The sequence below is a fragment of the Cyprinodon tularosa genome, unplaced genomic scaffold, assembly GCF_016077235.1.
Source record: "Cyprinodon tularosa strain WSP-4 unplaced genomic scaffold, ASM1607723v1 ctg349, whole genome shotgun sequence".
NCBI classification, from domain to species: Eukaryota; Metazoa; Chordata; class Actinopteri; order Cyprinodontiformes; family Cyprinodontidae; genus Cyprinodon; species Cyprinodon tularosa.
Window position 1 is genome coordinate 259,580 of NW_024039062.1, and position 26,513 is coordinate 286,092.

Sequence of the window (26,513 nt, forward strand, 5' to 3'; positions counted from 1 at the left end):
TATCTTCACTTTCATGTTTCCGCTGCAACTGAAGAGTAAAAGTTTGCGCAGTTTTTTGTGCAACTTTCTCTACCTGAGGTTTCTTTGGCAGAGAGTGAAAGGACTGTGTCTTTACACTTTTTAGGGGAGGCACTCAGATGTAAAAGTTCTCTTTGTCAGATTTTTGTTTATTTTTTAACGTTTTATATTCAAAGGTAAAAACGTGGAATGAGATTTTGAAGGTCATGTTTGCTCTCATCTCGTCAAAAAGGTGTTAGTGCTGTTTTCATCATGCTCAGATTTTATGCAAGTACAAAATAACTTTTGTTTACAGTGCAAAAAAAGAAATCTGTAGATGTATTGTGGTGCTGCAAGCCTACCAATGCATTGCCATCAATCCTAACTGATGGGTGGGGCAGGGAGAACATTCATTAGAACAACAGTCAATAGTAACTCCAAAGGAGCTGCAGAGATCAAATGGTATAGTGGAAGAATCTGATGAGAGGGAATCTAGGTTTTTTCCGCTTAATTAATCTGGTCATTATATAAGGGTGGTGAGTAAAGACAAAGCCGAAAAAAGTATCCTTTAATAGAGTTGCAATCAATGTAGGAAGCACAGCAAAACAAGAAAAGCCTGCTCTGCTTAGATGTGACCAAAACAAAATTTTTTGGAATGCATGTAAAATGCGATCATATGAGTCACCCTGAACATACCTTATCAACTGGGCAATGAGAAGATGGTAGCAACATGTTCTGGAAAGGCCTTTCCTGGGAATGGATAGGAAGCTTTTGAAATATATTTTAGAAACTGCTGGGGCGACCAAAAATAATTGAGACTCAAAAGCAAGCAGAGTGACCATAAGTTTGACTTATGGTGAAGTGGCGTAATCAAAGCACATTAATGTTAAATTGGTCCTGTCAAAGTAAGACTTTAATATGAGGCAACGGTTTATGACTGTAGGAGTAAAGGATGGATGGATGGATGGATGGATGGATGGATGGATGGATGGATGGATGGATGGATGGATGGATGGATGGATGGATGGATGGATGGATGGATGGATGGATGGATGGATGGATGGATGGATGGATTGGGCATTTACTAATGTGCAGTGAAGGCCTGAACACACCAGACACATTTTAGTGTCCAATCATATGGAAAATCGGATTCTATGAGGTTGTGGCACTTAGAGCTCATTAAAAATGCATGTGGCTTGTCAGACTACACACGATCCTCTGCAACTGCGCTAGTCTACCTCCTACCAAGATTGACCCTAGTCTATTTTGATCAAATCTACGTAGCAAATCAGTGGCAATGTCATGACGGGAAGAGAGAGGGAAAAATACAAAGTAAAATCTCTGTAAATTTAAAGGTATTCCTGCCAGGTTAGCCATGTTTGAAAACGGTGTCTATATAGAAAGTGGTGAAGGCTTGGACAATCAATAAAACATTTCAATTTCAGAGCTTATCGTGCTTCCCCTTTATCAAATTGAAGATGGAAAAAAATCCTTGGCAAACTTTAGAAAAACCAGTCCCAACCAGTAGTAAACTGTTTCACAGTTTGTTGTAACTGCGTTTTTTTTTTTTTTTTTTTTATGCGATCTTTATTGAAATCTTTTATCTGTTCTATTTTAAGAAAATGGTGTGGAGGTGGGTCATGAAGTGGGGTGCTTCTTTGTATTTTGACTGGCAGCCAGCGCGGCATGAATCTCTGCTTTTTTATATTTATAAACGGTTGTTGAGTTTAGATATTTTTTGACTTTTCATAATCTGACCAAGTCAAATATAGGAGATTTTTTTAGGTTTTGGGACACCAGGACAGAGGTTGAAAATGCGGCATATTCATGCAGATATCAGGTTCTGCTCCCCTTATGCCTTGCGGGAGCTTTTGTATATGCACTGCAGCCAGTGTGACAGGAAGAATAAAATAATCACATCGAAGCTAGCAGACTGGAACACAAGCGCTGTGACTCTTCCTTAATGGGGACAGTTCTTGAGCATATCGTTGGGAGAGATTGCCAAGTAACAAAGGCAGGCTCAGGATTTAAGAGTCAGTCCACAAAATCTCACTTATGTTCATGAGGTATGGCTCCCGAACAAATCAGATCCCAAACACAATTGGATAAAAGGAATTTATTTTTTAGGGGTCTACGCTAAGCTCTAGAGACTAGCTGAGTAACTCAGTAATCTATACAGAGCTTTGTATAAAACCACTGCTCCTCTGTTTTTAAAGAAAGTTTAGGCATTTAGCTATTTCTTATCTGGATACCTACAGGGTCCCTTCCTATGGCAGTTTTTTCTTTCTTTTTTTCAGTCATGTTCCACTGGGAGGAGACCCTGGGGTGGACCTAGTTAGTCCTGAAGGGACAATATAGTCCCAGGATAGGGGGTGCTCTAGGACTCACAAGGTTAGTTGAAAGTGCTGCATGGGCGAGCAATGTAACCTACTTTTAAATAAGCAGAAGCAGTACGATATATATGCTGGTGTTGGTAAGTTATAACTATACATGAGGATATTTTACAGTATACAAAAAAAGCTCTATGAGCTATCTTAAACTCTGCACAATATTTAAAGGCTTCCTCACCATCACATCCTTTCGCTGGTGATGACCAGGGTGATGTGCACCACAGATTAACACTTACATTATGACAAGGTATGAGGTTATCACACTGGTTACTGTAAATATTTAAATTTAAAAAATACCATGTTCTGTGTGAATACTTGATTCTGATTATTTGTTGGGTGTCTGTTCAGAAGTCTTATAAGAGACTTATGCAAAGGTTCTGTAGGCAGATTCTGTTACTTTGACAATGCATAATGATTTATTTAATATATTTTTTCATAAATTACCATGGTATAAGAGAGACAATGGCCTTCAAGGTGTCCAATGGACCTTGTTGAAGCAAACCTCTGACGGTTCACGCCTTTGCATTGTCCACTCATTTCTGACGATAGACACCTCATCTGGCATTTATCCCTTGTGACATTGCCGCGTTATACTATGTTATGGATACATTTTCACGGCTGGAGGACCTTGGAACGTAGTAGAATTAACACAGAACATGTTCTAAGGGTTCACTTAGATTTCCTGGCCCATGATAAGTGCTTGGTATTATGTGGATTTAGATCACGAAGCATTGTTCTTAGATCCATATGCTGAACTGGGTACAGCATTAAGCTTCGGTTATACTTTACACACGTAGGTTCAGCATGGAAAATGTGATGCAGGGACGCAACATCTGATGCTGTTTTACACTATAGATTTTCTCTTGTACCAAATATTCTGGCCAGCTCCAGGGGGACGTGTACAGCACAAACCACTACAGGGTTCCCACAGATCCTTAAAAACTCTTAGGAGGCATTGAATTCCTTAATAAAAATCGAAGGCATTAAAATTATTACCATATCATGAATAGGATTTTATTTTTGTAATCATATCTATCATGAAAATAATTGACAATAATTATTTTACTTTTACCCGAATAGTTTACTGTAACCATTATTAGTTCAATCCCGATAGTGGAACCAATAAAAAAGGATGCTGTGGCCAGACGTTGGGGTTATGCACCACTAACTTCTTATCTGGACAACATGTAGAAGTGTAGATTCAAAATTCTGGCTATCCAGCCAAAAGTTTTCTACATAGCTAAAACCAGGGAATGTATATGAGGCACGGTGTATTTATTGCGCCAATAGCACCAAATCTCTAAATGATGTTAGACGGAGGGCCTACAATGAAAGCAGAAGTATTGTGGACTTTGAGAAGGGAACAGAACAAAGTTTGTGAATTCAGTTCAGTAGTTGTTAAAAATATATCTGTTATTTGTGTGTTTTTTAGCTTTCTTCCTATATGGAAAGTGTTTTTTTTTTCTTAATTTGAAGGAACAGATATCAGATAGTAATGGTTTATTTTAACCTCTTAATATCCATCTCATCTCTGGGAAAATTCGCCTATTTTGCATACCCAAATGGAAAAGCAAATAACTGAGGAACTGTAAGCCCAAATTACATGTGTGATACATTATTTGAAAGCTAACACCTTCTAGTTCCTGAATATATACATTAAAATTGGGTGAGTAAAACATCCAAGCTGCATCAAGCCCAAGCTGCATCAGTTCAAACATGACTCAAAGTTGAGTTTTTTTATTCTCGAAAATAAACTCTTTTTTGAACAGCAGCAATAAAGACATGCTTGCTTGTTGTGGCTGCTTTGTCATGCTGCATTTTGACATGCTGCTATAATTGTGCTTTGGTGTTCACTATGTCCATAAAATGAACTAGGTGGTTATATTGTGGAGACTCTAAGCTTTCCAACGATGTCTAACATTTCTATATTGGTAATCATTTTACTGTGTAATTTTCAAGCATTCTGAGTTATTATGTGTCAGAGCTTAAAATAAAAATTTTGGTGAATTTGTCTCAACCAGCTTTTTTTTGTTTAGAAGTTGTGAAGTTGGACTGAACTTTTTATTTCTAATGGCATTAAAAAGTCTTGAATTTAACTTGCCTTATGTGTAAGGAAGTCACTGGCTTACAACACCACACTTCATGAGGAAATAGAAAACACTTCAGATTCTAACTTTTTGCATAGCCTCTTGGTGCAATCAAAGAGTGACCGTAATTATCAAGAGATTTACTATCTCTGTTTACTATCTATACTTATAGGCTTCATCAGAAGACATTTCTAGAAGTTTATGCTTGCAAACACACACCAGTAGGTGCAATGTGTAGATATTCTGTCTGTAGACACTGTTTGGTGGACTATGGAAGCTAAAACAATGTAATTTGGCCATGTGGACGCCTCAAGCATTGAGAGACTAACGTGTGGGAACCATGAAATCCCTGTGCAATTACAGGTGTTAACTGCTTGGGGGTTTCTGGCAATTAGCTCTTACCAACATGATACCTTATTTTATTTAGGAAAAAAATAATCACCTACTCCATATCTGGCTTTTGGGAATAGACATTTAGTATAGATCCTACACAATGTTTTATCTATGAGACCACTGCTTAGACCACTGGTTATACAAGGTATTGGCAGGAAATTTGTCCTTTTCCTTTGACTTAGAAATTATACATTACTTCTCTGGTCTATAGCATTAAAATCCCATAAAAGCTAGACTTATTGTTGCATTATAGGAAAATGTTTTATAAAGGTGTGAAAACTTTCATCAGTCTGTGTCTACACAAATACAACAATTAATTTCTTACTCATCCATCACAGCATCTTTGCATTTTGTTTTTCACCTCCCACACATATTTTTGTGGTACGCATCCTCTCTAGTAGCTGCTCCGCTTCTTGTAGCCGTTGTCCTGTCATGGGCTGCAACATCCGTCTCCTCTCTTCTCATGCACGTCAAGCGACATCTATGGAGGAGCTTTTTTTCCTGTGCTGGCAAAAAAAGCAACAGAAGCAGAGAAATGTCACCTAAATAAGCAGAGCTACCAAAGCGGAGGTGTAAATTAATCATTTAATTTATCAATTCATGTGAAAAAAATGGGCTCGTGTGGAGACAGTGCTTTGCTGGTGTTGTGTGTGGGTGTTTTGGCAAGAGATGTCCTGGCATGATTCAGAGAACATACACGACACTTGCTGAAAAGTAAAAATCTTTTTTTGTGTGTGGACCCTGCTATTGTCTCAGTAAGTGGAAAACACCTCTCTGCAAACTTTTCAAGCCCTCCAGTTTAGTAATGCCTGGCTTTGCGAAGGAATGATGCATTCTCTCCAGACTTGCGTCAAACCGGCATTTCAGAAGTTTCACTATTTCGTGTCTAATTAATTAACGGCGCTTACAACCTCTGCAGGCTTCTCTCATTTCTCTTTTGTCTGAGTCATTCCCCTCCCTCTCCTCTGTCATACCATATAGACATCTGTGTCGAGGGGCATGTGGCAGAAGTTGCTTCAATCTAATTGTCTTTCCCTGCTCGTACTGTCCTCAAATGACTTTCTGTCTCAACTCTCCCCTCCCTCCCTCGGACTTTCGCCCTGCCCAGTCGCCGTCTCTGTCTGTAACTGTAGCCTGTGTTTTTCTCTCCCTCCCACTCCCTGCGACGTATAGATACTGCATTGATCAGACACACGCGCGCAGACACATGCACACACACTCACCGACCCAGCCTCCCACTCCTTTCATCATTGATTCGCCCTGCTCTTCTCTCTCGCTCTATCTCCTCTATATTCTCTAGCTCCTCTCTTCCCTCTGTACAGCAGCACTTGTTGAATTCAGCCCTTGGAGAGTAGAAAGCAGGGAGAGATGATGATAAGGAGGCATTCAGACGGCGCTCAGGCATACTGCGAGCAGAGAGAATGGGGTCTTGGAGGATGTAAAGATAGGAGGTAGGAAGAGGAAAAGTCAGAGAAGCTTTTTTGTGAGAGACACTTTAGGAGAAAGCGGGAGCCGGCCAGACGGAGGGGAAACAGAGTGCTCTCCTTACTGTCTGTAACTACTCCTCATCTGTCCTGCTCCTGACTGTGCTTAAAACAGAAGACGTAGAACTATCTGGGCTAACAGTGAGCAATATTTCTGCGTGTTAGTAGCGGAAAAGTTATGTGCTGGTTTCCTCCAGGTGAGTGCTTAGGTGCCAGGTTACAAACTAATATCCTTATGCAGCCTACATTGCCTGTGCCTGTGTATCTCTGAATGCATGAACACTTTTATGTAAGTAAGCCAGAGTGCATGTGTTTCTGTATGGAGTTCATGAAGTGGGAGAGAGTGAGTGAGCAAGAGAGTGAGAGAGAGAGGCTTTGTGTGTTTGTGTGTTAAAGAGGCGGTGACATTTTTTCAGTTTGTATTCCTGGAAACTGCTCTGCAGCATTGCTCAATAATGAAACTACTGCTTATATGTATGTGTGTGGGGGTAGGTCGAGAGAAGAAAACAATGATACAAGGTTCATGGAAGTAATGAAGGTGCAAGAATTCCTGGAGAAGGAAGTGTCTCGAATTTATGTGAAAATAAAGAATCTGTCTATCTGAGAGGTAAGGAGAGCGAATGCTGACAAAGGTGTAGCATCAGCAAAACGGAGGAGAATCTATGAACTATGACATAAAAATCTGTCTGTACTCAGTGGGTTTTGTTGCTGAGGAAAAAAAAAAGTTATTGTCAAGGCTATCAAAGTCCAAGCTGCAGGATAACTGCTGTTCATGCATGACAAGCGATACGTGGAATGAGCTTCAGGTTTCCAGGAATTAAAAGTCATGTCAAACAACATAGCCTTAAGAGGTTTCAGTAGGCATGGCGTTGTATTTTTTATGTTTTTTGTCCTGTGGAGTGACTTGGCTCCTCCTCCTCCTCTCCTGTCTCAATCTTTCACCCTCTGTCTTCGCATATCCATCTATCTTTCACACTCCTCTCACTTCTCCCTCAACTGTATTCATTTTCTCACTTAATTTCATCTCAGTGTTCAGTCTTTGCTTCCTCTCAGAAGTGGCTCTCTCTCTCTCTCTCTCTAGCAAATCTATTCCTGTTCTAAACATTCTATTTTTATTTTTTAGAGAAAAAATGTCCAGCAAACATTTTTTTGTTTTTTGTTTAGCTTGTTTTGATTTTACGGATGTCTCTTTAGGTGGAAGAGTGAAAGTCTGAAAGCCCATCTTCCTCTTCCCCTCCGGCCAACATGTCCCAGCTGCTCCATGTGGAGATCCCGAATTTTGGAGCCACGGTTCTGGGCTCCCTCAATGAGCAGCGACTGCTGGGACATCACTGTGACGTATCCATACTCGTCAAAGGTGAGAAGTTGGAGATTCTTTCTTTTTTTTTAGTTACTAAATCTTCCACAAATGTTTTTAAACTTCTCTCTTTCTGTATAAACTAGGTCAAGCTTTTAAAGCCCATCGGGCCGTTTTGGCAGCCAGCAGCCTCTACTTTCGTGACCTTTTCAGCAGCTCAACCAAGACCCAGTTTGAGCTGCCTTCCTCAGTCACACCTGCTTGCTTTGAGCAGATCCTTACATTCTGCTACACAGGGAAGCTAACCATGGCAGCAAGCGAACAGCTGGTTGTCATGTACACAGCTGGCTACCTCCAGATTCAGCACATAGTTGAAAGAGGCATGGACCTAATGTTCAAGGCAAACTCACCTCACTGTGACTCACAAACAGCAGGCTCTCTAGAAGAAGCGGGATCAGAGCCTCAGAGTCCACTTAATAACGGCATCAGCCTGTCGGTGGCTGGCGTTTTGGGAACCCAAAGCTGGTCTACGCCATCCCTTCTATTGCCGCAGCGTAAAATTAAAATAGAAGTAGGTGACCCAACACCAATTTCCACACCCTCAGCGCAAAACAAGATTTCAACCTCAGAGCTGGGGAGTCGTCTGGCTAGGGCCTTCTACACAGCAGCTGGAGGGCAAGTTCCTGGTATTCCTGCTTTCCACCTACAAGGAACAACAGGGGGTGGAGCAGGGAATGGAGCAGGTGGAGGAACTAATGCAGAAAGGTCCAGCCCAGGAGAGTCAAGCCTTCCCACCACAGACAGCCCCACATCTTACCAGAATGATGACGAGGAGTTTGAGGAAGAGCCATATGATGGGATCACAGAGGAGACCTACAGTCACATCTATGGGCGCTCAGCTAACCCCTATGGAAGTGAGTAGAGCTGTGTATTAGTCTAATCTTACTCTGGTTGCTAGAAAGTAATGTCCATAAGCAAAAAAAAAAAAAATGATTAGAAATTTGTGACTGATTTCCAAAGTTCAACTTGTACAGTTATAAAAGATAAAACTTTCTTTCTCTCCAAGAACATTAGTTACAATAAACCTATTTTCTACTTTCTGTAGAAAATTTCTGTAGTTTTCTACTTTCCTATTTTCTAGAAGGAACCTTTTATTGCCTAAAGAGTGAAGTATTTTTTATCAAATACAACAATGCTTTTATTCATAAACAACCCAGTTACAGAACTGTTGCACTCTGCATAATTGAAAATCTACAAATACCTTAAAGTCTGACAAAATATGGATCAGGGATATATTTGCAATTGAACCCAGTTAGCATTGCAACTGTAGATTTATTGGATGCATTATATTAGCTTTACAAAAAAATCCCAACAGTTTTTATTCCATAATGTTCTGCAATAATATAGGACTCTTGAATTGTTTCAGCTTCATCCTTTTTAAAATCTTTGACCTTGTTCAGGAATATCTGCCTTAACAAAACGCTGAGATACCATAAATTAAAAAAATAAAATAATTTTCCTTCTAATAAGTTTCTTCCACCTTTTATGCTTCTAATTTTATTCTTAAACATGCCATTAATGTTCAAAATAACCACATATTCTTCCTGCAACTCTCACTCCTAAGAGTATTGTCAGAAGGAGCTGTTTGCATAAGGTACACAAGATTCACAAACAAATCAGGTTCATGTAATTTCTAATGGTGGATTGCTCCAATGTAATTTTGTCTCATTTCAGGTAATCAGACAATTTCTTTGTGTAAAAACTCCATAACATAGTTCCATAAAAGTACATTTGTTTCTCGACTGTCTTGATGGTTACCTATCCAAAATGCGACAGTCTCGCCTTATAATGACTTACAGAAAATAACTTTAGATGTGTAGAGCTTAAAAGAAGGGGAAGATAAAAGATCCACATTCATTTTTACCCCAGTTGCATTATTTAATCTTTCATAAATGATGTATCCTGCACATCTTAGGAGGCAGGATGTTGTGCCTCCAGAGTTTGTGTGGGTTCTCACATTTTAAAGATGGCCTTATGGAGTTAGGATCGGAGTGCAATAACACAGTCCTTATCGCAGCCCAAACAGCTGGTCTTTGCTTCATATTGTAATGATTTTTTTAAGCATAATTTCTCCTGGTGCAAACGTCTTTATCCATGCAATGATCCAACATAGTTGTGTTTATATGCATTCATGCACAGGAAGCAGTTCTGGGTGATATTTACAAACAGCAGAGGCAAAGTCTTCCCAACAGTCTTTTTTTCAATTCAAAACTGAAAGGATTGATTTCGGGTTTGTTCAATCCTAGAGTTTTAGTAATTCACGAAATCAACTCTATCTGGAATCAGTCAGAGCGCCACAGGGTGACATTGTTGGATATTTGAGAGCTAGAGTATTCACCTCTCTCCTGTGTGTGTGTCTTAGTGCATGTAGGCAATGGTATCACAAATACCAGGAGGAAATCTTTTTTTTTTTTTCTTTTGTACATGTTTATTGGAAATGGTGCATATATTGGTGCTGTTCTCTCTATTTTGTGTATTTTTGCTCTCAGAGATTAGGGAAAACCATTTAAGGGTGAAGAAATGAAACTGTTTTATGGATCTGAGCTCTGAAAGTCAGGTTACTCACGCAGCATCATGACCTATCTGGGATGAATCTGCAATGCTCTGAAACATTTATGAAACAAAACAAACTTGCATCCGATTAGCGAAGCTTCTCCACAAGCTCAATTGCAAATCCTCTATTTTTAATGAGAGAACAGAGGATGATCATAATAATGTGACTTTTGCTTTTTCCAACATAGATAATCCATTTACCAAGTATTACTACTTTTTTTAAAAGTTTTTATTTTTTGTTATATCCAACTTCAAACTTCTAAAATGAGGAGATTTGATACAATAGGCCGGGGCTTTAACTCCAATGTCAAGAGCCAGTCTGCTGCAACTTGTAAATGCCTGTCTTTTTGAAAACCTTTAAATTAAATGCCTGAATCATCACCTTAGAATTCATCAAGTTCTACAAAGGCCTGATAATGAGTCATTCATTTTATTCAGAGGTGCATTGAGAGGCTGAAGAACAGTGGCTACAGAGGAATCTCCACATGGAACCAAAATATCACACAAATGTAAAGAGGAAAAAAATAAGTGATTTTTTTGTGTGTAATCATTAGATCCGATACATTGTTTTGCAGACGGTCCAGATTTAGATTGCAAATTATTCCTGTCCTGTGGACTGATTCTCCTCCAGAGTTACCATGGCCCTCTGGCTGCTTCTGGTGACTGGCCATCTGTTTAAATATACAGTCATGTTTACAGAACAGCTGTATATGCAGACTATATTAGAAGTTTATATATTTGAATTAACTTGTGAAGGACATTAATTGTTTTGGACATTAATTCAGGAATATTAAGTTACTTTGTAGGTTTTTTTTTTCTCCTTTAGGCAAATGATGTTTAATTATATATCATGGCTACTCCATTTCACAATTATGTACCACTGTGTTTGTCTATAATAAATGTGTTTGTGGTATAATAAAGCCTTGTAGTCCATCATGATGTTAGTACTAATCATACAGTTTCTGTTGATGTCTCTTTTTTTTTTTTCTCATAATGATTTTGTCTCTTTTTGACATTAGTCCAAGACAAGCCAGAGTTGGCCGGGATGCCATTGGCTTTGGAGAACCGTAACTGCGTCCTCATCCGCAGAGACCTGGTGGCGCTCCCCGCAAGCCTCATAAGCCAGATAGGGTACCGATGCCACCCTAAGCTCTACACCGAGGGGGACCCGGGCGAGAAGCTGGAATTAGTTGCTGGTATGCATACAAATATTAACCTGACAACAGCCAGATGCATGTCTCGCTCCGCCCAGCTCCACTCACATACATCTGGGAACCCGCTCATTGAAAGTGATTTCCCCAACCGAATTTATGGTCTGTCCAATCAGGACGCAGGGTGGGTGTGTCCTGGAGTGGAGAAGCGACCGTGAGATTCCAACAACAATGGCGGCTCGCATTGAGGAAGCAAGCGTTAGCATTGATGCTGCTATTTCTTCTGTGTTGTCCAATCTATCTGATATTGTTTCATTAAAAGAACATCAGAGAACAGCTTTGAAGGCTTTTGTTGGTGGAAACGATGTTTTCGCCCTTCTCCCGACCGGATTTGGCAAGAGCTTGATCTACCAAATGGCTCCTCCTCTCACAGCGTCACGGGTTAGCTTCGGTGTGAGTGGTTGAAATAGCACGTCAATAAAGATGACAGACAAGTGGCTTATCCAATCATATGCAAGGAGTTTTGATAAGGCCCAGCCTTCAGTAAAGGCAATTCCTATGGCGGGTTCCCAGATGTATGTGAGCGGAGCTAGGCGGAGTGAGACATGCATCTGGCTGTTGTCAGGTTATACAAATATACCTTCCTCTGGGAAATATTAGCATGCACAGATACACTGTTACACCTCATTTACCTTTTACTGATTGTATAAACCCAGATGTAAGTTTACTCCCACTATGTTGATAATGCTGTTCTTTGGTCATTATTGTTTTTTTTCTTTACTTTGTTTTGACTGAATTAGATATAGCATTTAAATTAAACTATTTTAAGTAACATTTCAACAGAAAAAGCTGTCAGACTCTTACTGCTAACATCACGGGGAGGCTAACATTGTGAGGATTTTTGGTAGACATCAGATTAGTCAGATTTATTTTTTTAATTTTATTATTTTTAGCGATGGTGGATTTAATTTAAACGACGGACTTTGCCTGTCTGGAAGGATCATAGATTTGCAGTGTTCGTTTGTGGAGATTAAAGAGTGTGGCAGATGGACAACCATCTCTGCAGATATCATCAATCAGGACTTTATGGAAGAGTGAGCGAGTAGAAGTCAGACTAAAGTAAAAAGCATATGACTTGCTGCAGGGAGTTTGCCAAATGGTCCTTGCAGAGCTCTGAGAATGTAAAGAGATTTTTTTTTTGTCTTGCTGTTATGATGATACAAAAGCTGAATGATGTGGCCTGAATGCTAGATATTGCTCTCAGCTATCAGTAGCAATGACTCTCAAATGGGCTGAAACCATCAGTATACCAGGAGCATGGTAAAAAACAGACTTTTTTTCTTTGACATGGAATGACTTCAACAAAAGGCCTGAACCATTATTCTTCACTAGCTGTATTCTGAGAGACACAGATTATTGGAACAACATTAACTATTTTTGGTTATGTGCGTTAAAGAAGTTTATTCTAATTTAACTGAGGGTCAGTGAACAGGTTTTATTATGTCTTGTAGTCTACAATACTGTCTGGAAGAAAAGTTTTCACCCTACGGTACTTGAAATGTATGTAAAGCACTCCAACAATATTTCCCATGATTTTCTTTTTTTCTTTTTTTTCTTTTTACTAATGAAAGGTTTTGAATTTGTCATGAATTTGTATTCAAATACAGCTTCAAGGCATTTCTTTTGAATAATTAGAAAAGGTTCTGAAGGTCAGATGTCTGGATTGTATTGAAGAATATTGGAAAAAAGAGGGAGAAATTGATAGAGATGCACTTTTCTGATAATAAAAAAGAAGATTTTGAACGATTTTCGATCCCCTTCACAATGTTGTGTTATTTTCCTTTTGTGTTGAGAAATATTTCTAAAAGATGGGACTCCATTTGCAACCTTAACTTAACTGTTATATTGAGGATTAATTGTAGAACGTAAACCAAAGGATTTTCCTCTCCTTTTCTTGTTTCTTATTTAAGCTGGACTTGTTAATAATTTCACTCTTTTAAATAAATCGAATGTAACAGTGTCTAACAGTTAAGTTGATAGAAGAAGAAAAAATACCCTAAAAAGCTCATTCTGCAAGGCATTGTTCTCAGGAAATTCTTTTCTGTTCATGCACCTCAGGAACCCAGGTGTTCATGACACGAGGCCAGCTTATGAACTGCCATCTGTGCGCCGGTATCAAACACAAAGTGTTGCTTCGCCGCCTCTTAGCCACTTTCTTTGACAGGTGAGTTTAAAGCACAGTGCAAGTCGGCAGTTATTGTTTCTCTCTTAGATGTGTGCTTGGTTCCAGCTCTGCTGCTGTTGCCAAATAATCAACTTTCACACTCTATCTGTTGTCATGTTGTGCAATGAAACTAGTTGTGTGTGTTTCTGCGTATTTCAATGTGATTTATTGTATGTTTGTTACTGATTTTGCCCTCTGGTATTTACTGCATATTCCTGTAGAAATACTCTTGCAAATAGCTGTGGGACCGGCATCCGTTCTTCTACGAGTGACCCAAGCAGAAAGCCCCTGGACAGCAGGGTCCTCAATGCTGTGAAACGTAGGTTTATTGAGCAAATATCAGATGCATGTCATGTTAAAGGGTGCTGCTTGACTAAGTGGGCATTGCTGTTGTCTCCTCTTTTGCAGTCTACTGTCAAAACTTTAATCCTAATTTCAAGGAGAGTGAAATGAATGTGATCGCTGCTGACATGTGCACAAATGCACGGCGGGTTCGCAAGAGATGGCTCCCCAAGATCAAGTCCATGCTGCCTGACGGCATGGAAGTGTACCGCGCAGGCATGGGAATGAGTGCTGCTGCTGCTGTTGGTCTGAACCTAGCTCTGGGTGCTCCTCAGTCAGGAGTGCCTCTAACCTTCGAGCACGATTTGAAGAGCTTAGAGCAAAGGCTGTATCCAGATCGCAAGGACCCTATCAGGACTCATGCAGGCAGCCCGAGTTCAGGTGCGGCTGGAGCAGAAGCAGAAGGAGAAGGTGAAGCAGCGGTCCAGGAGGATCATGATGAGGATGACGATGAAGCTGGATCAGAGGGTGCCGATCGATCACTGGGGGTACCAGTCTTGGTGTCAGTGGTCGGATCAGGAGACACGCCCCCTGAGCAGGGGGTGGAAAGTTTTGGACAAAATCTGAGGTTGAACGGACAGTGAATGTCATTCTCATGTTGTGAAATGTGTTTAACACTCACATCTTCTTCTCACCGTGTCATCCATCACTCTTTCTGCTCCTCTGTGCTTCCTTAACTGAGATATTCTGTTTGCCATACACAAAAGCTGAATTCACAACTTTTATCAGCAGAACAGTCGGTCACACATGCATGCGCTCGTGTGCGCTTGTGTATTGACAAATTAAAATGTGTAGTGAAATTAACCCACGCATAGTAAAAGCATACACAGGCATGGCATTAGTTAATACAGAACAGAAACTTTCTCAGATCCAAGTATGTATTCGGTACTCCGGCTTCTGCAGCCTTATTAAAGGTCAAAGAGATGGCTGTAATCATTCATCATATCAGCTCTACACCACCAACAGCTATCTGCCGCAGTTTATAGTTTGCAATGTAATTTTATTTCATAAAAAGACTTGGGAGAACTTTAAGACCTCTTTACAGTACATCACATTACTATCCAGGGATATGTGAGAACATTATCAGTATTACAATTAAAGGCAGGAACTGTGAAAGCACCATTTAGAAAGTAAGAAATCATCTCCTGTCTTTTAACTTACATTGCTTTTTCCAGCATCATCTTCTGAACCTGTCCGCATTTTGTTACATTAACTACAAACTTAGCTAATTTGGAAATGATGTGACAGACCAGCAAAACAGAGCACATAAATGTGAATTGGAAAGAAAGGGATACATGATTTTTTTTTTTATCTCCATTGCAAAAACAATCTAAAAGGAGTACCAATTTCTTTTAAAGTGTATTTACCCTTAATTTTATTAGGTAAATAAGATGATCTGCAAATAGAATGAGTGTTTATACCCATAAAATAAGATAATTGGGTATTATGCACTTTTTTCTTATTTTAAATATAAATTGTCCCATTCTACTGGTAAAGTGTCACACCTACCTGCTCATTTAAATTAGATTTCAGTTTTGTGCAGTGGTGTCATCTCAGTGGGCTCCTTGTTCTCCAATGGACACATTCATCTCCACAGCACAATGCTGCCCCCACCATGTGTGGATAGTGTACTCATGTTAACATGAAAAGTTGGTTTCTTTAGCAAAAAGAGGAATGCTGTGTGTCAGCCAAAAGGTTATGTTTTGATGCAAGCACCTTTTATTCATACAAAGAACAGCTGAACCTCCACTGAGATGAAATCAGCACATAGGGGGTCTTTGTTTACCAATGAGGCCCTTCCTGATCTAAAGGCACATGCCACAGATTTTTTGTTAAAACATTTTTTTTAAATCATGCATCTTATTTCTTCCACAATACGATCATGTGTGACTGTATGCTGATCTGTTATAAATTCCCATTAAAAACATAAACAGTTAGACCAACTTAAAATGTGGAAAAGATCAAGACATTTTTTTCCCTGCAAATGCTATTTCCCTCTTCAGAATCCAACAAATCTGTGGCATATATTTTCTGTTTTCTCGGGCATATCTGACTGTAACATATCAGATTATGCTGTCAATGTGATGCCTGTGTCTGCTCCAGACTCCACATCCCAGCCCACACATATGTATGTGCAAACAAACACATACACTGTTACATTTCTGTAATTTTCGCCTTAAATGTCCGTGCTGATGTAATCAAGTGGCACTCTGTCAATAGGAATATGTTGCATTGCTTTTTAACTCCAAAAATTACAGAATTTTTGGAGATGCAGAGACGTGAACCATAACATAAGATAATGTCAAGCCTTGCATGCATTCATCCAAACAATGAATGGGAAGAATTGCTGAAGTGAACAGCAAAGCCATAGCTCTGCATTGAAATAAGATAGCAGCTACTATTGCCTGGAGCTATGCCATCATAAATCGGAAGCACTTTTTTTCAATTTATTTCTGGAAACAGACTACCAAATGCCACAAATGATCTCGACGTTACTCTGCTTTGACCGTTTTCTGACCCAGACAGAGAAAGTCTGAATTTATTGTTTGTATTTTTATTTTATTTGGAGTACTTCTGAAGAGTGTATTTTTCGCTTAAATGGAGAAGAGTGGATATAGGGAGTGCACTACACTGAGAAAAGAGAAGAGTACTGTTCCACCTTAATGTGTTGGTGTGACGTGTACAAAGTTTGTCCTGTTCCCATTTTCCTTTTGTGTTGTTTTCCTCCTCTCCTATGAGGAAGGGATTTGGAGGGTAAATTATTTAAGAAACTTTTAAGAGCAAATTAGGTTTGTTTACTGCATTTGTACTCAAGAGAGACAGAGGGTGGGGAAGAGGGCCTCTGCAAAAGACTGCAAATAGCCACCACATTACCATGATCGCTTACCCAATCAGACAATCTGTGGGCTCAGATAGAAACAACAGTTCTCTATTGATGATAATTTTCTGTATTTTGTTGGAGGGGAGGGGGACTGAGGCCATGCATTCGTCATGCCTGTTTTCTGTTTTTGATGTCTGATTTCATGCCCTTTGCCATTGCCATGCATAGAACCCAGTCCAAAGAGCCTTTCTTTTTTTTCCTTTCATGCATTGATTTAAAAAGATCCACTGTTAAGTGTTGCTTCTTGTTCTTAGCTTGCTGTGGTCTCAGTCAACAGTCAAAGCACATTGAATCAAAAGAGCAGACCATAGATTTTTATTTTTTGCCATAACTATTCTAAAAATGTTATTATTAAACAAATATTAAGCTGATGACACAAGTGAGGTTAGGATGTTTAAAAGAAATACCCTTAGTTTGACATCTTATGTAATATTTCAGTGATGTAACACTTTAGAGATTGGGCCAAACTCTCTTTGTCTTTTCCTTTTTCTTGGATGAGTTTTTAGATGGCCCTGCAAAAAAAAAAAAAATCCATCCATAAAAAATAAGGGTCACGATTGCACTATAGCTAATGTTAATACGTTTACAGTTTTATTTCTTTGTTTGTTTTTTCCTTTCAGAATGAACTGTAGTCAGCCCTTGATAACCCAGGGTTATGAATGGCCAAGATGATTGATGAATGTAAATTGTAGCATTGCTTTGGTGAGGGTCACAGTCTATTTTTATGATATAGTAAATTATTGAATCTGTGTTTATCATGTGGTTCCATTTTTCTTTTTTTTTTACTCATAAATTGCAATTCTTCAGAAAAATGAACTTTAGATTAACTTAATTAACAGTGACGTTTTGACCTTATCATTTTGAAATGATGCAAACGGGTCTTCCAGTGGGGTGAAGCACAGGCAGCAGTTGCCTAATAAGTGCAAAACTGAGGTTTGTTTCAGGTACTCCACATGATTTTATCCCCCTACGAACGATTTCATATTAATCAAAACAATAATGTGCTTTTCTAATTGTAAAATCACTCAATATTTTTTGTATAATTTATTGGTTGCTCAATTGAGGTAACAAATAAAAACACATAAAGAATTTCTTTGGGTTTACAATCTAAATCCCCTCCAGTTTAGTCAGGAAATTTAACTCCAAAGTTTATTAGATAAATAATTAAATTTACATTTAAAAATGTTTCAACTGTAAAAGCAAGCCACACTTATCCCTTAAACTACATTGAATTTAGAGACACAGTGCATTGAATACATATTAAATCTCCGCTTTCACTAAAGCATCTTCAAACCGAATGTTTTTATCCCCCATTAATTCTAATAGAGTTTTAAGTATCGCTCTAATAAAGAGTGCAGTAACTATAAGGGCCTAGGAAAATGCGATATACTCCATTGCATTGATGAAAGGGGGGTGGAGCAGTGCCTTAGACTGTGAATGTAGGTTTGTGCCATAATAATGTTTAGAAACAAACGAAAGCAAGGAGGTTGTATAGATTAGACTTTTCTCTTACTGAAAATGTTACTCCACACTTTAAAATTATGACTCTAACAACTATTTGATACATTTTAGTTGTCTTATTTTCTTTTGTGTCATCTTTGAATGTATAAAAAAAAATATACTTCCTTTACTACAGTCACTGTGTTTATTTAAGCTTTTATTTAAAATATATAATTGGTTCCTTATTGGACACCCTTGCATGCTGAGCAAGACAGGGCAACCTATCAAGAAATGTAAATACAATCAGATTTATTAATCCAAGTAAGATTTGTACATCTGCTCAAATGTGTCTTCCTCTGAAAACTTTACCTTCGTTCATCATCTTCATTATTTAAAATTAACCTTCTAGCTTCTTGGGGTCTTATTTTTCCATATTGTGCAGAGTAACCAACTGATGTTGCACTTTAAAATAAGAAATTCTCAGAGAGTGTCATGGCTAACTTTTGAGAGAATGGGCTCCAATGGAGGCGCTTATTAGGAAAAAAAGATAAGTAATGTGTATGATTTTTACGGGCTTGTTTGATGGAAACCAGTGTCATGTTTACTGCAAAAGGGGTTGTTGGCTGTGAAGAAACCATTGTTTCATTATTCTTTTTTTTTTTTTTTTTAAGAAAAAACATTTTTTTCTTTTGTTTCCTCTTTTACTGTAAAAATAATAGGCACTGTAATTCTTTTGTTTTGCTCTGCTGAAAGGTTAACCCTGAAAATTATACACTGATATGCAAAAATTACACTTCTATCATAAAATGCATGCCATTCCGATGTTCACCCTAACCCAATGAAACCTCTGATCTTTATGCACCCTGTATTTTATGCTGAATAACTGTTTTTACTGTTTGCAAGCAAAGACTTGGGTTGTCTTGCAGTCAACTGGGCTGTATTTTTTAAATCATAGACCCTGACCTTCATTGAATGTCTGCATAAAATGTAATCTCTTGCATAATCAACAGCAAAGTACTGATTAAGAATGACGTGCATAGACTAACTACCCACTCGGGTGTGCATTTAAATCTTCAGAGACTAAGAAAAGAAATGCAATGGAAAGTTTGTATGTGTATGTCTGTGTCCTCAAACATGATGCCAGCACTTTAGAACTACTTAGAAAACCGAAAGAAAAGAAAAAAAGTGTCAAGGATGACCAAGGCGACAGCTGACATGGGAGTAGATGCAACTTTTAAAGCCATGTGTTCAGAGCGCTGACAATCAGAAAAGGGATGAGGCCCACAGTGCACTATGGGGATGTGAAATGACTTGCTGTGCTTTTGCTATTTGCTATTGTCTTTCATCTTGGTGCAGTCTATACTGACTTACCTTCAGAATGGAAGGATGGGGTTATTGACTGCAGCCTTCTTTGTTTATGTTAGTGTATGTGTTTGCAACAAGGACCGACTCAAACCTTGGTGCTCAACCGACATAGCTGTCTTCAGTTGGCATGGACCTTAACTCTCATTTTTTGGTGATTTGATGATGGACAGCAACTTTTTTTCTTAAAGGACAATTTTATCATGCAACTGCATACTTTGGTCATGGTCTTGTTCCTGACTATCAGCAGGTCTTGGCCCCGGACAAATTTGGATGAGGCTTAGTGTTGATACTGCTTCATAACAGAAATAATGTCGAAATGTTTATGCGCCTTCTGACTCAATCATCAATAATATATACTGGAAATGCAAGTTGCCACTTTTGATGTTGCATAAGAATTAATTCATTCCCATCATCACATTTGCCATTATGGGTATCAAGTTGTGTATATGAGGAGTACCTTATTTCTTTAAATGCAATACAAAAACATGTCTGCTTTCTAATAAAAAAAACCTTACTTCACCATGTTCTGTACTGAGCGGCGTGTTCATTTGTCTTAGTGTCTTTGTGTTCCCAGAGCTGAAAGGCTGCCCCTGGGGATCTGCCTATAGAGCTGACTGCAAAAATCCTATACACAGCAGGGGACCTTACAGAAATGTTTATTTGTTCTTTTTTCACATATGCATAATGCACTCGGGGCATTAAGGTGTTGCCAATAGTAAAAAAACAGTCAATGCTGCGGTTCTACTAAATCATATTTTTCATTAAAAAAAAAAAAAATTTTAAAACAGATATTTAAATGTTTGCAAAAGTTAACATTTGAGCCGAAGGAACCATTTTGAAAAAAAAAAATTGAACCTTTACAATAAAAGTCTGCATAGATACAAACATTAACTTAAGAAAGGCATTGAGTTTTCTTCTTGCTAATGTTTCAGTTTTGTAAATATTATCCAGTAATTATCCATACCCATTTTATTCAACATCCCACTTTCTAAATACTGTCAGAAACGTTGCTTATAAACACCATTAATCAACTTTAAGAAATGTATATTATTCAGATATTGAATTCATTTAAAGTGATTCATGCTGAAAAAAACTGATGAAAAAAACATGTGTTTAATGAATGTATGATCTCTTTATTTCTATTTACACAAAATTTGGTGATGTAAATCAAAATCACAAAATAATAAAGTCACATTAATATATCTGATTTTAAACAGCAAAATCCATATATATATATATATATATATATATATATATATATATATATATATATATATATATATATATATATATATATATATATATATATATATATATATATATATATATATATATATACAGTAGGTGAGTGATGTATGTGCTCTGGAACTCTATTTTAAAATATGTATATGTTCATATATATATATATGAAAAAAAAAAAAAAATATATATATATATATATATATATATATATATATATATGATCTATATATATATATATATATATATATATATATATATATATATATATATATATATATGATCTATATATATATATATATATGATCTATATATATATATATATATATATATATATATATATATATATATATATATATATATATATATATATATATATATATATATATATATATATATATTTTTTTTTTTTTTTTCATATATATATATATGAACATATACATATTTTAAAATATGTATAATAATATATATATATATATATGATCTATGTGCTCTGGCATCTGCTTGCCATCCTTGGATCTTGCTCTACGGTATATTTGCGCGCAGCGTCCTCAGCTTCTCTGATGCATCTCAACTAAACTCATATACGGACTTTCAACAAATAAAATTATCATATCCCTTCTCGGAGAAGGCAGATACTGATACTGGAAATGGGAGACGACGGAGACTCTCCTCCCGAAAGGGAAATGAAGGTAAACTATTGAATACTGCTACCAATTAGCATGTGGAAGCTACTGCGTCAGTTAAGTTTCAGTTAGCGGCTAGCTTAGCTTGGTGCCTCGTTGAACAACTTTAAATTTAAGCATGCTAAGTGTTTTAGTCGAAAACGATATCGTCTTTTACGAAACAACAGTTGAAAGTTATCTATATAAAATTGATTAAATGAAATATTTTGTGTTTAAGTACACACCATGAACTCCTCCGAGTTTTAGCTAGTTAGCTTTGATGCTAGAACATTAGCACAACCTTTAAGCCAGTACATAAGAGTTGAGTAGTTATCCAGTTATTCCTTGTATTTTTCAGTGACAGAAAATAGTGTTGCCATTTACTCCCGTAAAGAGCTGCTTTAATTTTAGCGTTAACCTATTGGTTATTTAATCATATCAAACGACTGTTTAATGTAATGTGTCACTGTTTTCTTCTACAATTTGACATGTAAGCATTGGCAAAAATCCAAGATAGAAACTGTCCTTTTTATGTTTGTAAACAAATTAAAGTGCTGACGATGGTGTTAATATTATTAATATTAATCATTGAGTACATAAGCTATGTTATAAAATAGGTTTTACTTATTCATGTTATGGGAATCACACAACAACTCTGAAAAGGAATCCAGCAGAGGTGGGAATCTGTTGTGGAGGTGGAAATGCAAATGGTTAAAACTAATCTTGTGTAGGCTTTTTATTTTCTGAAGAATTCAGCTATGAAACTGAAGTTATAACAAGACGTTTTAGAAAAGAAAATGTCAGTTTTGATGAAATAACTAAAAAAATTGTTACAGTATGTTAAAGAAAAATTGAATAATGCTAAATAAACAAATTAACACAACTAAAGGTACAGTTGATTCGCAAACCATATTGAGACTGGACAATGATAATTAATTTAAAAGTGTTTGTGATCTTCACTGATGATTAATCCTAAAAGCTATGCATACTATACGTGCAGAAAACATTTATAGCAGGGATTTTAACTGCAAGAATTCACCATTGATGGTAGAGAAAGGTGTCAATTTACAACAAGCCTTTCTCCCCTCCAGTTGAAGGGGGCACTAATGGCCTTAATATTTTATGTCGCTGATACAATTACATATGTTTCTGGCCATAATGGTAAATCTGTCTTTTTTTTTTTTTTTTTTTTTTTTTTGTAGGATTTTCAGTTTCGACAGATGAAGAAAGTACGAGTTTTTGAGGCTACTGAAGATTTCCCCAAAGAAAGATCCAGTCTTCTTACTGTCTCAAACAAATATGGTTTGACATTTGTTGGCCTTGGCCAAACATTTAAAGTATACTTGACTCAAAATATTCTCGCTGCTGATCAAGCTGATCGGAACTCCCACGAAGTTGGTAAGAACTTGAGCACACAGGTTTCATTGACATCTTTATAGTAATGTGTGTAGCATGCTTTTCATCTAGTTGTGGTGCTGAAGTGTCATTTTACTGTCTTCTAGAAACTGGGATACAGCCACTGGCTGAAGTGACTGGAAACCTGATTTTGCATCACTTGGCTCTGAGTTGTGATGAACTCACTTTGTCGGTTTGTGGCACATCTGAAAAGGCCGGTCTGTCCATCGCATTTTACGATGTCCGAACCTTTTTAAATAAGGTAACTGCTGAAAGTCTTGTTGTTGATTTTATTTTTAATGCTATGGATTTTGCATTTAAGGTTTAAAAAAAAACAGTTTTTATTTGTTGCGTTTAGATATTTTTAGGACCATCCTACAATTAAAACCCTGAGACGACAAATGGCTTTGAAATATGAAGATATTTCTTTAAAATAACAATTAATACCAAAAGATGTTATTGATCTGAAAGTGACTGCAGCAAGATTTCACAGTCATTTATTTATTGACCATTTTGTTGTATTTTGATTTCATTTTTTTTTTTTCAGGCCAGACCTCAGAAGTCACCGTTTGCATCATTGCAGCCAGCTGCAGCTTCTGATGCTTTGGTTCAGGACTTAAAGTGGAACCCTGCTCAGCCTTCCATGTTGGCATCCTGCCTGTCTGATGGCAGCATGATGATTCTTGAGGTTACAGATTGTGTCAAGATACAAGCCCAGCTACCGGCTGGCAGTGGCATCACATGCCGTAAGTGTGACCTGTTTATAATATACTTTAAAATAAAATATTACATCATTTGTACCTGGGTTAAATACCATTTGTCTACTTTTCTCAATGTAGTGGGTTGGAGTCCAAAGGGAAAACAGATAGCTGTTGGAAAAATGAATGCCACTGTGTCTCAGTACACACCAGTAAGTTCAATTTAATGACCAAAAATGAGATAAAAGCTTTGTTTTTTTGTGTTTTTTTTTTTTTTTTTTTAAGTGAAACTGATTCGTTGTTTTTCCTCAAAAGGCTCTAGAAGAAAAGAGAGTTATCCCATGTCCACCATTTTACACTTCTGATGACCCCGTCAAAGGTAAAAAGGCATTTATTAGATATGGGAATAATATCTCTACCAAGCTCTTTACCTTACTACTTCATTTTTTTAAAGTTGTCTTCATCTAAATTGCATTTTTTTCCTATAGAAATCCATCTTTTTTTGTCTATGAAGTGCATATTCTATGTATTGAATATTAATCACCCACAGTGATTTTTTTTTATTTTTTATTTCACATTCATTAGAAGAATAATTAAGTGATCTTTTGATTGTCATTATTCCTGTGAATAATCTCTTAATTATTTGATCATTAATAATACAAAAAATATACATCTAATTTATAATTTGTTGAAAAAAAGCATTTATATGCATATAAAGAAAGTATTTTTTCTGAAAACTATTTAAATACGTTGAAAATGTTTCGCTGCATTTCATGAGTGTTTAATAGTATATACTAGTACTATGATTGCAGACTTCCTAAAGGTGCATTGTACAAATTCAAGTTTTTGTTCTCCATACATTCCTTTGCAATATCCCAACATGTAAAATTAGTTTTCCTTTATTTACCACAGCTGCCATTTATAGGCTCCATTAGTTAGTTGTGACCTGACTAAAGCAAAGTAGTTCACCTGGTTAGTTTCTGTGTCCGCTGCAATTGATACTTTATAAGACTTCAAACATGACTGATTTTGAAGATGAATTGCAAGAAACCAGCCACATGGGTACCTTTAAACCCATCTGAGACTACATGCAAGACAATGACTATGAAACGTAGGTCTAGTGCCACAAAAAGGGTCAAATTGAAGTCTGATGAGTGATAGAATAAGATGAGTAAATATTGGGGAGTTTTTGATAAGGAACCTGCAGTTGGCCCTTGCTTGTATCTAAAAAGGCAAAGATCTTCCATTTTCAGTATTTAAAACGTTCTTACTTTGGAAGACATTACACCTCCAGACAAAAGATCTTTGCAGTCACAGCATTAGACTTCTCTTCTTCCAACGAAACACTGGTGTCATTTCCACTTACCTAGAGGAGCAACATTTCTGCATAAACTCTGTAACTTTTGTTTTGCTCCTTTAACTCGGCCACCAAAAATGATACTCAGGACATTAGGATGCATGTTTGCACAACATTTAAACTCCCCTCAGACCTTAATTTGCTTAGTTTTCACATGCTGCTCTAATATGGAGTGAACATGGTTTGAGAAAGAATCTACAATGTTCCTATTCTTCAACATTAAGATTTATAGATTTATAAATTTGGTTTTACTCTTACTTTTGGTCTAGCTACTTTCTTTTTAAATAACAATCATAACAGCTGGCTGTTGTATGCTGATGTTCTCCACGCCTAGACACCTAGCTGTTTGAAGAAGAATTAATCCCCAACTAAGCAGGTCACATATACAGACAGGAAACTGAAGCAGTAAATGGTGTTAATTTATTACTTTACTTTTCTGAAACTGTTTAAATTTTATTCTACAAGAATTTCATTGGTAACACCTATATTTGTTAGACCCAAAAACCTTTCATTATTTGTTGAATTTCCCTGATCATACTTTGTCTTTGTTTGCAATTATTATTTGCAGCTCTGGATGTGCTTTGGCTAAGAACACCTGTGTTTGCCGTGGCTTATGCTGCTGCTGATGGGTCTCTTGAGACCCCTCCTGAGCTGGTGCTGATCTCCCTCCCTGTGAGTATCACAAAATATCTGTTGACCACTTGATATATTTATTTAAATGTCTGTTCTCGATATAAAACCAGCGACATTAGAATAGAATTGCATCTCTAAAAGACTTCCAAGGTCCATAGCACAACTAAAGAGCAGTTTATACATGTACAATTTTTATTTAAATGATGATTAGACCAATTAAGGATGTCATTTGAATGATTTGTTGCTCAGAACCTCTAAAATAAAGATTGTCTTTTATTCCAAAGCATTTTATACATTTAGGAACAGATTGGTGTCACAGAGCTTTATAGTATATAATCCAATGTTTTTATTTTTGTAAGTCATTTTAAGCATCTATTTAAATTCTTTAGAAACGGGATGAGAGACCAGAGCCAAAGTATGTGAACTTCGGTGAGGGTGTTTATGGCAGCTGTACAGAGCGACAGCATCACTACTTCCTGAGTCATATAGAGGACTGGTAAGTGATGATGCAGTTTATATCAGATTTAAAAAACGTTTGTACTGGAATACCTGCTATATGTATGTTTTGACAGTCATGATAAATTAATAGTTTTTTTCTTCATCTTTACTATTTTTCTAAGGGACCTGTTGTTGGCTGCATCAGCGGCATCTATCGAGGTCAGCGTGATTGCAAGACAAGATGACAAGGTGACTAACTGGAAACGACAAAACCTTAACAACTGTTTAATTCACTGTTTTGACTATGAAAAATAGAATATCTTTTGAACTCAACCGTTTTCCTAACTCTCAAGTAAATATAAATGTAATTAGACATCAACATAAGTCAATTAAACATTGACTCTAGATAAATGTGCTCGAGTAT

At 37.2% G+C, this 26,513-nt stretch overlaps 2 protein-coding genes across 9 annotated transcripts in view; both read left to right on the forward strand.

Annotated features, from left to right (window-relative positions):
* LOC119789821 (nucleus accumbens-associated protein 2) overlaps window positions 1-17,617 on the forward strand; it is a 52,351-nt gene extending 34,734 nt beyond the window's left edge. The window contains exons 1-7 of one of the 4 annotated variants that reach the window (XM_038294930.1): window positions 6,344-6,548; window positions 7,546-7,708; window positions 7,795-8,562; window positions 11,281-11,457; window positions 13,531-13,636; window positions 13,858-13,955; window positions 14,045-17,617. In XM_038294930.1, coding sequence (XP_038150858.1) covers window positions 7,597-7,708; window positions 7,795-8,562; window positions 11,281-11,457; window positions 13,531-13,636; window positions 13,858-13,955; window positions 14,045-14,562 — 1,779 coding nt within the window. In that variant the 5' untranslated portion in view covers window positions 6,344-6,548; window positions 7,546-7,596 and the 3' untranslated portion in view covers window positions 14,563-17,617. Of the gene's footprint in view, window positions 1-6,343; window positions 6,549-6,735; window positions 6,959-7,251; window positions 7,709-7,794; window positions 8,563-11,280; window positions 11,458-13,530; window positions 13,637-13,857; window positions 13,956-14,044 lie in introns of those variants that run through there. The other 3 variants (XM_038294929.1, XM_038294928.1, XM_038294927.1) reach the window with 3 other exon arrangements.
* A 3,799-nt stretch (window positions 17,618-21,416) lies between these two features.
* nup214 (nucleoporin 214) overlaps window positions 21,417-26,513 on the forward strand; it is a 40,525-nt gene continuing 35,428 nt past the window's right edge. For all 5 annotated transcript variants that reach the window (XM_038294936.1, XM_038294931.1, XM_038294932.1 and 2 more), the window contains exons 1-9: window positions 21,417-21,595; window positions 22,771-22,966; window positions 23,071-23,225; window positions 23,511-23,709; window positions 23,803-23,873; window positions 23,977-24,040; window positions 25,587-25,690; window positions 26,041-26,147; window positions 26,272-26,338. In XM_038294936.1, the coding sequence (XP_038150864.1) occupies window positions 21,554-21,595; window positions 22,771-22,966; window positions 23,071-23,225; window positions 23,511-23,709; window positions 23,803-23,873; window positions 23,977-24,040; window positions 25,587-25,690; window positions 26,041-26,147; window positions 26,272-26,338 (1,005 nt within the window). In that variant the 5' untranslated portion in view covers window positions 21,417-21,553. The remainder of the gene's footprint in view (window positions 21,596-22,770; window positions 22,967-23,070; window positions 23,226-23,510; window positions 23,710-23,802; window positions 23,874-23,976; window positions 24,041-25,586; window positions 25,691-26,040; window positions 26,148-26,271; window positions 26,339-26,513) is intronic.